General features: G+C 35.6%; 1 protein-coding gene across 1 annotated transcript in view; it reads right to left on the minus strand.

Annotated features, from left to right (window-relative positions):
- The window catches only part of scgn.S (secretagogin, EF-hand calcium binding protein S homeolog), a 30,962-nt gene extending 19,519 nt beyond the window's left edge, over positions 1-11,443 (minus strand). Inside the window, exons 1-3 of the mRNA XM_018269525.2 lie at positions 11,289-11,443; positions 10,011-10,078; positions 1,864-1,956 (exon numbers count right to left, since the gene is read on the minus strand). Coding sequence (XP_018125014.1) covers positions 1,864-1,956; positions 10,011-10,078; positions 11,289-11,358 — 231 coding nt within the window. The 5' untranslated portion in view covers positions 11,359-11,443. The remainder of the gene's footprint in view (positions 1-1,863; positions 1,957-10,010; positions 10,079-11,288) is intronic.
- Between the last annotated feature and the right edge of the window lie 277 nt (positions 11,444-11,720).

The following is an 11,720-nucleotide window of genomic DNA, read 5'->3' on the forward strand; positions in this document are numbered from 1 at the left end:
CAGCAGCTAACGGCTGGCGAGTTCATGTAGAAGTCCATTGGAATTGTTCTAGGCAAAAATTCAAGCCATATTTTTTCATTTGTTTCAAGTTTTAGGGGGTTATTTATAATTATTTTTTGTGGTCAGACTTTTGAAAGGGAAAAACACAATTTTTTTGTTGAAAAAGAAACTAGAATTTTTAAACCCCGATGGTGTTAAAAGTCAGAATAAAAAAGTACTCCAACACTGACCTGCCGAGTTCATGTAGAAGTCAATGGAAGATGTCCCATTGATATCCTGTTCTGTGCTGGGTTTCGTTAAATAATCCAAAGATTTCATAGTTTTCGGGCGTCAAATCCAAAAAAGTCTGAGTTTTCAAGCATCAAATCGACAAATCTGATTCAGATTTTTTCACAAATGTATCGTTTTTTTCCCGCACGAGACATTTTTGGAAAAATACATTGATAAATAGGTGAAAAGTCTGCGTGGATTTTGACATTTTCAGTATATTGAGAGAATTTTTTTGATTTTGATAGGGGACTTTGACTTTTAAAGGGGATAATACCATTTTTTCTGAGAAAAAAAAATAGATTTTTCAGGATTTATGAAAGTCCGATGGTGTTAAAAGTCCAATGAAAAAAGTTGTGCTGGGTTTCCAAAAAAAATCATAGCTATTGGGCAATTTTACCAAAAAAACATAGGTTTCAAATGCTAAATCAAAAAAATCACACAAATCAGATTATTTAACGGTTTTATTGTGACTTTTTCATCACAAGAAAAATTTGTGAAAATGTGTGGGGTAAATAGGGAGAACGTCCGTCAGGATTTGGTTGGAGTAGTTTTTAGAAAATAGTGAGAACTTTTTGGATTTTGATAAATAACCCCCACAAATTCAAGTTTTTAAGCCTATAAACTCCAAAATTTTTACTGTTTTACTATATTCGAACAAGTTTTTTACATTCACATTTTTTCATAAATAAGCAAAATTTGAGGGAGTAGAAAAACCTCACAAACCTCAAAAATTAGATTTTTTGATAAATAAGCCCATAAAGCTTGAGTTTTGTTTTCTCTAAAAACTAAATTTTTTTGAGAAAAAACTAATGTTTTTTTTGGATTTAGGGGCAGATTTGTTAAGGTTCGAATGGTAAGTTGTATTTTTGGTTTTAAACTCACAAATTCAAGTTGGAAAAAATACAAACTTGAATTCAAATTTGAATTCGAGATTTATCATACCTTGACCCTTGAAGTAACTCGAATTTGATAAGTCACCACCTAAAACCTGCTGTGTTCATGTAGAAGGCAATGGCAGAGGTCAGTTGACCCATTTGAAGATGTGAATAGCCTTCCTGACATTCAAGTTTTTTTCGCAAAAAAACTATTCTAATTGTTTTCGAATTTGATTTGAGTTTTCAGGTTGGTAATGTTCATTAGAATTTTAGACGTTTGAGTTTTTTCTTAAATAAGATACCATTTGATTTGCGAGGAAATTCGAGTACATTCGAGGAAAAAAAAAAGCTATATCACTCAACCCCTAATAAATCTGCCCCATATTATGCCCTAAAAAAATTGAATCCGATAATACTCCAGCGAAAACTGTTGAATTCAAGCAAAAGTCAGTGCTAGAGGTCCTTTTAATCACCCAAAGATTTTTATGCCTTGATGATTTTTGATTGTTTAGTTGATTCTAGGTTTTTGAGGGTTTTAAGCCTATAAACTCGAAAAATTTGAGCTATTTGTAAAAACTCAAATGTTTTGAGTTTTTTTGATCCAAGTTAAATTATTAGTAAATTAGCCAATTTTGTGGAAGGGAGTTAGGTTGAGTTTGATGAAAACCAAGTTTTAGTTAATAATCCCCATAGTGCTATGTACTGTATAGATAATTACCTCTTGTATTTGTAGACGTCCATCAGTGGTAATGTCATACGCAGACATAAATCGATCCTTCACCCTCTGAACCTTCTCAGCTGTTATTGCATTCTACAAAGTAGGCAAAATAAATATTTTACTTAAGACCAACACAAAGGTATATTTGTCTTCAATGTCATCCCACTAGTCTTTCATTTAGAAAAACTAATATCCCAGGACTAGTTTTGTCCTTGTACAGGGCTAAAAGAAAATCATCTCCAATGTGTAAAACTAATCAAGTAAAATAAACAGGTGCCAAAATCTGTACATGCACATGACAATAACTGCATATGGTAGAACTTATATGAACTGCAGGAATCATTGGTTGGAAAGCATAGAATAAAACTATATTTCTAGTATTATAATTTGTTCTAAGAATCTATGGAAGCACAGATTAGAATACATTGCTAGAATGAGTAGACTGCCAGGTACAGAGTGTTAAAGGGCGGTTTACCCTTTGGTTAACTTTTAGTATGTTATAGAATGTCCTATTCTGAGCAACTTTGCAGTTGGTCCTTAATGTTTATGTTTTATTGGTTTTTTTTTTAAAGTATTTGCCTTTCTCTTCTGCATCTTTCCAGCTTTCAAATGGGGTTCATGTCTCCAGCAGCCAAAAGGCTATCGATTTGTGAGACTGGAATTTTATTATTAGTACTTTATATAACATATTTTCATATTAAGTCCGTCTTCTATTCAAATTCCAGTCTTTCATTCAAGCCACTGCCTGGTGCTAAGGTATACAAAATAATCATAACAACCCTAACAACCACATAGTTTCTAAAATTCCAGACTGGAGAGCTGCTGAACAAAAATCTAAATAGCTGAAAAACCACACAATAAAAAAATCAAAAAAACCAATTGCAAATGGTCTCTGTATATCACTGTCTATGTAGTGTCGGACTGGGCCACCGGGATACCAGGAAAAGTCCCAGTGGGCCCAGGTGTCAGTGGGCCCTTATGCTGCTAAACATTTGGCCTATTTCATGGTCATTCCCTATTTCTATGAGAACAAAGTGGCTAAATAGATGGAGAAATTGAGTATAGTATGTAAAGAAAAGACACTAGAAGAATAGAGGTTGAGTGAGTAGAGGAAGAAAATAGTACTAAGAGAGGGCCCCTGGTCTAAGATTAATTGGTGGGCCACTGGTCAAAGGTTTTTTGGGTGGGCCCCTGGTGTCCCAGTCCGACACTGTGTCTATGTTATACTAGCAATTCATTTCAAAGTGAACAACTCCTTTAAGAATAGATGTGACCAATTTAGGGGCTGATACCCTCTCCCATGAGGGCCTAAGTAATGCAGGGTTGGGGTTTGAGGATAATATGGTTAAGAACTGGGATGAAAAATTAGTTGTTGTCTGGGTTATTCTTGAACATATGTATAGGTGACCTATAAGGGTTCATTTACAAGCATAAACATGCTAAATAGCACAAGTGACATTGCCCATGGCAACCAGTTATCAAATAGTTTTCATAAGTAAGTTACAGGTTAGAAAAATAAAAATAAAAGCCCTATTATATTTACAATGTAGGTGACAGAATGGCTAGAATGATTACAACGGCTAGAATGATTACATTGTGTGGTGCTACTGAAGATTAGTATGTCTTGGACAGAATGTGTAGAACATTTGCAGGATATTATGTTTAGAATGGTATAGAATATTTGGTACAAAATCCTTAAAGGTTATCAAATTGCAATGTTAGAACAAAATAGGTATAGGAAATGTTATAAACATTGCTAGAATGTGCAAAGAGAATATATACAACAGAACTGCAAGAATCTATGGTGAACATGTGAGAAGCCTCTGGATCTGTAACTCTATAGGAAATCAATCGTATATCAATACTTGTCCACAAATTTTTCTTGTGCGAAAAAAGTCACAATAAAATTGTATAATAATCAGAATCCTATGATTTTTAAGGATTTTGTGCTCGAATCCTATGATTTTTTCATAAAATCACCCAAAAGCTACCGGAAACCGAGCACAACTCATCTGCCATTGACTTTTACATGTTCTCGGCGGTGACGAGAATACATTTAAATAAATAGTGACAGGCACTGTCAGCAATGGTAGAATATATGGGAGGGATTTATGATTAAAATGCGTGAGATATTATATGGATCAAAAGGTGATGAAAAGAAGGTAATGCTTAGAAAATGCAGGGTTCAGTGATTAGATTTCCTGGAACAGAATAATCAGTATGTTTTTGATATAATGGCTTGAATGGGATTAAATGATTAGTAGTGCATTAGGATGCATGGGACAAACAGGTTATATTGTGCAGAACAGATCACTTAGAATACCACAGATGGATCAGCTAAGAAACAAAACAGAAAGGTGTAGGACAGAATGGTGACAAGACATTTTATGGGATAATTACAATGTGGTCGCTGAATTTCTAGAATAAAGGGGACTATAATTAGAAATAAGTGATAAGGCACTGCTAACTGCTGAGTGATTTAGTCCAGCCAAATAAAGGAAAATAACGTACTTACTGTTTATCCTTAGAATTACAGAATTTAAAGACTTATGGAGAATGTAATATGTTTCATTAGCTCAAAAAACATTTGTAAACACCGTAGCAACCATGTTTGGGCTATTTTTGACTGATTAAAGATCTCAACGACTTTCTCGCAAAGTTTGCAATTTTTTTACGACCAAATTTTTAAAGAAACTCCAGAGCAAAATATGCTTTTTTGAGGGGGTTATTTATTAATGCACATTTTTTTCCGCAGAGTCCAATTTGATGCCAAAAACACGAAAAAGGTGCGTTAATAATAAGACACAATTTTTTTCACGATTTATTATGCCTGTACCAGGTCCGAATCCAAAAGTACTCCATCTAAAATCTGCCAAATTCATGTAAGTAAATGGCAGATGTCCCCTTCACCATTTAAAGATGTTTTAACCCTCAGAAAATGTTCGGAGTTTTCTGGGTTTGTCACTGGTTTTTCTATGGTTTTTTGGGCGTCAAACTCAAAAAACTATGGTTTTTCACGCAACAATCTGAAAAAGTTGTGGTTTTTCTTGATCCGTTTTCACTGAGTTTTTTCATTGATAAATAAGGGCAAATCGTGGATTCTAGTTTGGTTTGACTTTTTTTATTTAAAAAATCAGAGGAAATTCGGATTTTGTATTATAACCACCTAATGTTTAGAATTACTCGTACCCCATACAGTATGTAATAAAATGCCAAAGTTTGTCCAGGCACAGTAACCCATAGCAACCAATTGGATGTTTGCTTTAAAACAGCTGACCAGTATATACTACCTGCTGATTGGTGATTATAATTGTAGCAAGCATTGTACCACTTATTACATTACCCTCACAATTGGAACATTTAGCAAACTCTGCTTTTACACGACTACTTCAACAGAAACAATGCTAGTGATTAGCTAGCGCCTTCAGCTTGGTCTGCTTGAAGCTTCCTTTACTGTAGATTTACTTTTGCCTCTCTTTGGGGATCACATGCTGTTGCCACACACATGCCATTGAGAGCTTATAGGAGTTCACTATCACCTATTTTATTTTTGTGAGCTCTAACGTTCTTTGATCAGATACTGACTGGCTTCCAGCCTTTAAAAACTTTAAAATGGCATATTTGTTCTGCACATTTGTTTGTCAAACTTTGCACAAGCATTTGTACAATTTGTAAGTCTTTTCTAATGACCTGGGATCCATGTTATTGTATTATATTCAGTGCCACTGCCCAGGTTACTGTGACTGTAGGCTGGGTTATTTCTTCTTATTATTCTAAGCAAAGCTCAATGTTGCAAGAAATATTGCTTGTTATTAATCATAATAATATGTTTTTATAAATGTCATTATTATTTCACAGCGCTGTACAATAAATAAGTGTATACATTGATCATGCAGATTACATTAAAAAAACAACTAATGTAAAAGGTAAAGATGGCCTTGCCCAAATAACTTACATTAAAAAATCTTTTTAACCCCAGTTAAAAAGCTCTACTGTTCACCCTCCTGTTCATTACATCAGTACTTATGTGAATGAAATATCCTTTTAAAGGTACAATTACAGTTTGGGATGATTTCTCATTTTAAAAAAGTTACAAAAAGAACCGCTATAAAGAGAGAGTGAAACAGCACAAGAAATGTCTTTCCAACACAGCAGTTCTGTAGAGGAAATTTGGAAGCAGCGATGTTACTGACGATTATTGTACCTATAATTCTGGTTGTACTTGTACTGGGAGCTTTGCTTGCTGTTAACATTGTAGATAGAAAAATCTCCCATGATGTTGCCTGGTCTGGCAACATTCACCCCCCCACCCACCCATGCTCCCAACCCCCGGTAGGGGGGACGGGAGGGGGGCTGGGATGGAGGGAGAACGACGGAGGGATGGGTAGCAGAGGGAAGGAAGGGTAGTAAGACTGAGGGGTGAGAACACGGACTAGGGGTAGGCAGAAGACAATTTTAGATGTAGCTGCCCAGCACCCCCCTATCAGCGCCCTAGGCAGCTGCTTCTTCTGTCTACCCCTAGTTCCAGCCCTGATGCTATAGTCCTGTTCTAATACAATTCAGATACACACAGACATCTTTAAAAAATTTAAATGTTTTTTTCCCTAGTTCCTGCTACAAATATATTAATGCATGTTTATATGCATGGAGTCTCAGCCATTAGTTTTGCATAGCTGTAGCAATAACAATTGCACATGTGCACTAATTGTCTGTACAGAGACCATAAACAACATTTACACGGTATTCCCTTATATTAAGTTTACAGAGGCGATTTAAATTGTTATGATATACAGGTATGGAACCTGGTATACAGAATGCTCAGGACCTGGGGTTTTCCAAATAAGGGAACTTTCAGTCTACTAGAAAATCATAAAACAATAAATAAACCCAATAGGCTGGTTTTGCTTCCAATAAGGATTAATTATAACGTAGTTGGGATCAAGTACAAACTACTGTTTGATTATTACAGATAAAAAAAAAAATCATTTTTAAAAATTTGGATTATTTGTATAAATTGGAGCCTATGGGAGATGGCCATCCCATAATTTGGAGCTTTCTGGATAACAGGTTTCTGGATAACGGATCCCATACCTGTACGTTATACTTAAGATCACTGATATATACAGTATATACACATTTATTGCCCTGTCATGCAAAGAAAAGCATATTGTGCCTTACTTTGAATGCTAAATTATATATACTTTTACTTATATGATTGTTCATTCGTTTTTGCCGCCTAATCTCAATGCCAGGAAAATAAGACTCAGCAAATGACTGGAGATGTCAGACAAGTCTAGCTCTTGGCTTCCTAATAGGTAACTTCTGCATGGAATGAGAGAGACTGGAGGATGTTCAGTGTCAGACTAATGAAGAGGAGTCTTTGTTACCTGGGTGCACTGACAATGATTGGTAAAAGAATATAACAATGACACACAGATCCCGTACCTGGTAAAAGATTAGAAATAACTAATGTACAAACCTTGCTCTAGATATCAATGTACAACAACATTCTCATTAAGTTTTACATGGTCATATTTATGAGTCACTTTTACCCAGTGTATGTATGTCTGCCTGATTCTTTCCTTGTTGAGGGTTCTCTGAACATGCTACTAGCTTTATTAACAATATGGGGCATAGTTATCAAGGGTTGAATTTCGGTTTGAAAAAATGTCGAAATTCAAATGACCAACCGAAATCGAATAAGTCCGTATTCGGGCGAATTCAAATCGTACGAATCGAAAGTTATAGCGCATTCGATTCTAAGTTTTTCCCCAAAAAAACTTGCTAGTCCAGCAATTGACTCCGAATAGTTTCTAGGAGGTCCCCATAGACTAAAACAGCAATTTGGCAGGTTTTAGATGGCGAATAGTCGAAGTCAAATTTTTAAAGAGACAGTACATGAGAAATTTCGATATTCTAGTTTTTGCATCTTTTCAAATTCTAATCGAATTTGGACTATTTCCTAGTTGAAGTACACAAAAAATAGCTCGAAATTAGATCTTTTTTTGTTCATTCGAAAATTCACCTTGACCTTTGATAAATCTGCTCCTAAATGTCAGGGGAAGCTGATGGATATGATGGATATTGCACTAATTTGGGTATGAACTCCTATTCTTATCTTTTTAACTGGGTGGGACCAAATCTCAAATAACAAGGCTAAATGTGACTATTAATTAGTTTAGACCAACTCAGTTCAGTGTAACAACATAAAGCATCCTGTAGCAACATAAATCATCTTAATCCGTAATTGTAATATACTTAAATATAATTGTTTTATTTGTATCTGTAGGGCACAGCACATGTTCGGCCATGTAAAAGCACAAAGAACTAATCTGTGAAAGAATTAGAGTCAGTATCTGTATTACTGGTTTGTTTGTTTAGTGCATCATCATTATCCTTGTAACTCCTAAACAAGCTGAACTGCCGGGTTATATTTCAAACTAGTTTATTTTTTTTAATAAAATGACAGTAAAACATCATTGATTTGTATTTTTCTACCAGGACAGGATTTGTTTCTACCTTATTAACTTAGATCAGCACTTTTGGTAATTTCTGCAAATATTACCTCTAAATGAACATAGCATATTCATCAGCAGTATCCTTATGGAAATGAATTTGGCTGCTTACACCATTATTGAAAAATATATATGAGCTTCAGCCTCAGCCTCTAAGGTGTTAGGACAAAATGCAAAGTGACACATACAAGCATGGTCCTAGTATAATATACCTGGCCCAGGATAATAGTATGGCCCAGGCCATTAAAGAGCACATAGGGACTACCCTGGCTAGAACTCAATATACTCATTTTATTATTAGGTGAAGACTTTAGTGAATTGGATTTGGATCTATCCAGTGCTTTAATGGGGCACAGATGGAGCAATATGAGACAGCTTGGACAGACATAAAGCGGGCAAAGTGCATGTATTGATGCATGTAACAAATGCAGTCCCTCAGTGGAGCAGAAATAGTAATAAAGCCTTACATGTGAACTAATTGCTTATAAAAAAAGACAATTTCTTTGTTATTCTGTAATTCTGCTCTAAAGGGCCCCAGAAAGAAAATAATGTTGAGGTTTTAAAGGAGAAGGAAAGGTTAAAACTAAATAAGCCTTATCAGAAAGGTTCACCTAAATATACCAGTAAACCCTCAAAGTAATGCCCCTCCCTTCTATGCTGTAATCTGAACCCAGAGCTATGAGCAGAGAGAAGTGATGTCACACCAAGCTAATACTGCAGCTGCTATCCTAAACAAACAGAGAGCTTCTAGAGCTTTTTACTCAGGTATGGTAAAACATTCTACAGAATAAATATAGCATTTTAGCTTGCACTATTGTGGCTAATCTATTGGCAATAAAATGCCTCTGTAGCTTTCCTTCTCCTTTAAGCTAGATGTTCTCTGTAAACAATAATGTGTTCAAAATGTAATTACACTGCTTGATCTGATATTTGTAGCTTAATAAGTCTATTCAGCACTCAGTTATGATGCCTGTGTTCTTTGCTTCTGCTTTGATATCACAATACACTAATGTAATATCGTGAGCCAGCCAGTTGCATTTCCTCAATTACTAAGTAGGGGGTTGCTTTAGCATTTGTCATGAGCTAATACTGTCAGGCACTGATATAGACAACCTGATATATCCAACCTGATTTACTTTTTATACATTTGAAGAGCCGTTATAAGTACTTAGGAGCAGATTTATGAAAATGTGATATTAGAGCTCACCACACCACAAAAACTCACACTACTTTCTATTAATTCCTATGGGATTTTTAGAATTGTATTTCTCTATGGGTGAACATTAGAGTTCACTATTTGATAAATGCCCTTCTAAAAATCCCATAGGAATAAATAGAAAGTGGGTGAGTTTAATCTCACATTTCGATAAATCTGCCCCTTAGTTCTAGCCATAATGTAAAGTGTTATTTTAACACTAGAAATGTAAAAACTTTTAAATGAATATTTTATATATTGATTTAATAGCTCAATACAATTTGTAGGTGTATGATAGAATTATTTAGTAAAGCATACAGGTATTACATAAATAATATATAATCAGGTAAGTAGGTTTTATAGAAGCCTTCAAGTTCATGTACTGTAAAAGTGAGAGAACAATAACGGAGCTGCAGGGAACAGGAGGTGCTACTTACTGCGCCCAGTTTCTTAAGCAGATGGCAAAAGAATTCATCCAGCTCTTTGCCTTCAATGTAACCATTGTCTAAATACAAAGACAAATATTTATTATACCTCTGTGCGTTCACATAATAACACACAACAACAAATTTTTCACAGCAGTGATTACAGGCCAGTGCCTAAACCAAACCTCACCCAATAAAAGTTCTATTTCGTCTCATTATGTTAAAGGAACACATTATTTAACTATGTAGATTTGGGTTAACCATAGGAATGGCTGTGCGCCCCTTATGATCTATGTTAATAACAGTTTGGAGTTGTCCACTAATTTGCTTCCAGTAAAGTTTCAAAGCCATCGTATATATGTTGATGTAGTTCATTACTCTAGGGCAGATAATGTTAAATAAATCAATAAACAGATATGGGCAACTCCTGATAGTCTGTAGAGCTGCAGTCAGACAGGGTATAGTTATAATTCTGCGCTCTGGCTGAGAAAGCAGGAAATCCTTAATATGTGAGTTTGCTTCAAACATTGCAGGTTTCATACTGTCCTAAATGCGACAAGACTAATATGTCACTTTTCCATTGTCTATGGTCCTGTCCAAAAATTGATCTATATTGGAGGGATATCACTGGTTTTTTGAATTATCAATTGAAGATAAAGATTAAATTGTCTCCGTGCATCTAGATGATATATTGTTTTCTTCAGTTCCTAACACAAATTTTATTTCCCATGAAGATAAATCATTGACAGTTTTTTTCCTAGCTGCTTCCAAGAAAGCTTTATTTAATTCTTGGTTACAAAAAGAACCCCCCTCGTTAACAGATGCTATTTCTTTTATGAACCAGTTTAGTTGGCAAGAAGCCTTATTGTCCAAAACCAAAGGAAATAATTCCATAGACTCTTTTAAACTGATTTGGTCTCCTTATCTTGAAGCTTGTAACTCTAATACAGGTGAACAAATAGGACGGTTTCTCCAAGTGTAAGATGCGCTTTCAGACGTTCCAGTTGACGAAATGGACATTCTTCTTTCTTTCTTTCAATATGTGTACATCCACTGGCTTAGTTCATTTTAGTTAATTTCAGTTAGTTGTTGTCAGTCTCTTTAAATGGTATTAAGTTTTTAATAACACTATGTAATTGTATCGATTTCAACATGCATTTCTTCATCTGCATAATATTTGCTGTCATACTGTTATTACTTGTTTAACATGAAAATCAAATAAACATGGCAGGTGACAAAGGAGGGCTAACTTAAGTATCAGAACCTTGCGGCAGCTCACTATTTACTCACCATCAGCATCAAAGCGCTGCCAGATCTCCAAGAACTCGGCAGCGTCCAGTTTCAGGAAGGCACTGTCCATGGTGCTGAATTGCGCACAGCTGAGGAACAGAGGAGGCAGCTCCTGTCTGATTGCAGATAAATCCTTTGCTGACTCTTCTGCTACATTGACATTATATATATGTGTGCCTCACTATCCCTCCCACCCTCCCTCCCTCCCTCCCTTCCTCCCTCCCAAGAAACACTTGCTGCTGTGCTTGCGCAAGGCTGGGTCTCACTGTGTGTGTCTGTGTTTTTTGTGTGTGTGTTACACCCTCTGGCTTCTGCAGGCTTGGCTGCTGCTGTGACATCAGTAGTACAGTGAACTCCACAGAGATTGTTTGGGAACTTCTGCTGTTCAGGTTTCCATATAACTGGTCCTAATCATCTAACAACAATATCCAA

Source organism: Xenopus laevis, chromosome 6S, assembly GCF_017654675.1.
Source record: "Xenopus laevis strain J_2021 chromosome 6S, Xenopus_laevis_v10.1, whole genome shotgun sequence".
NCBI lineage: Eukaryota > Metazoa > Chordata > Amphibia > Anura > Pipidae > Xenopus > Xenopus laevis.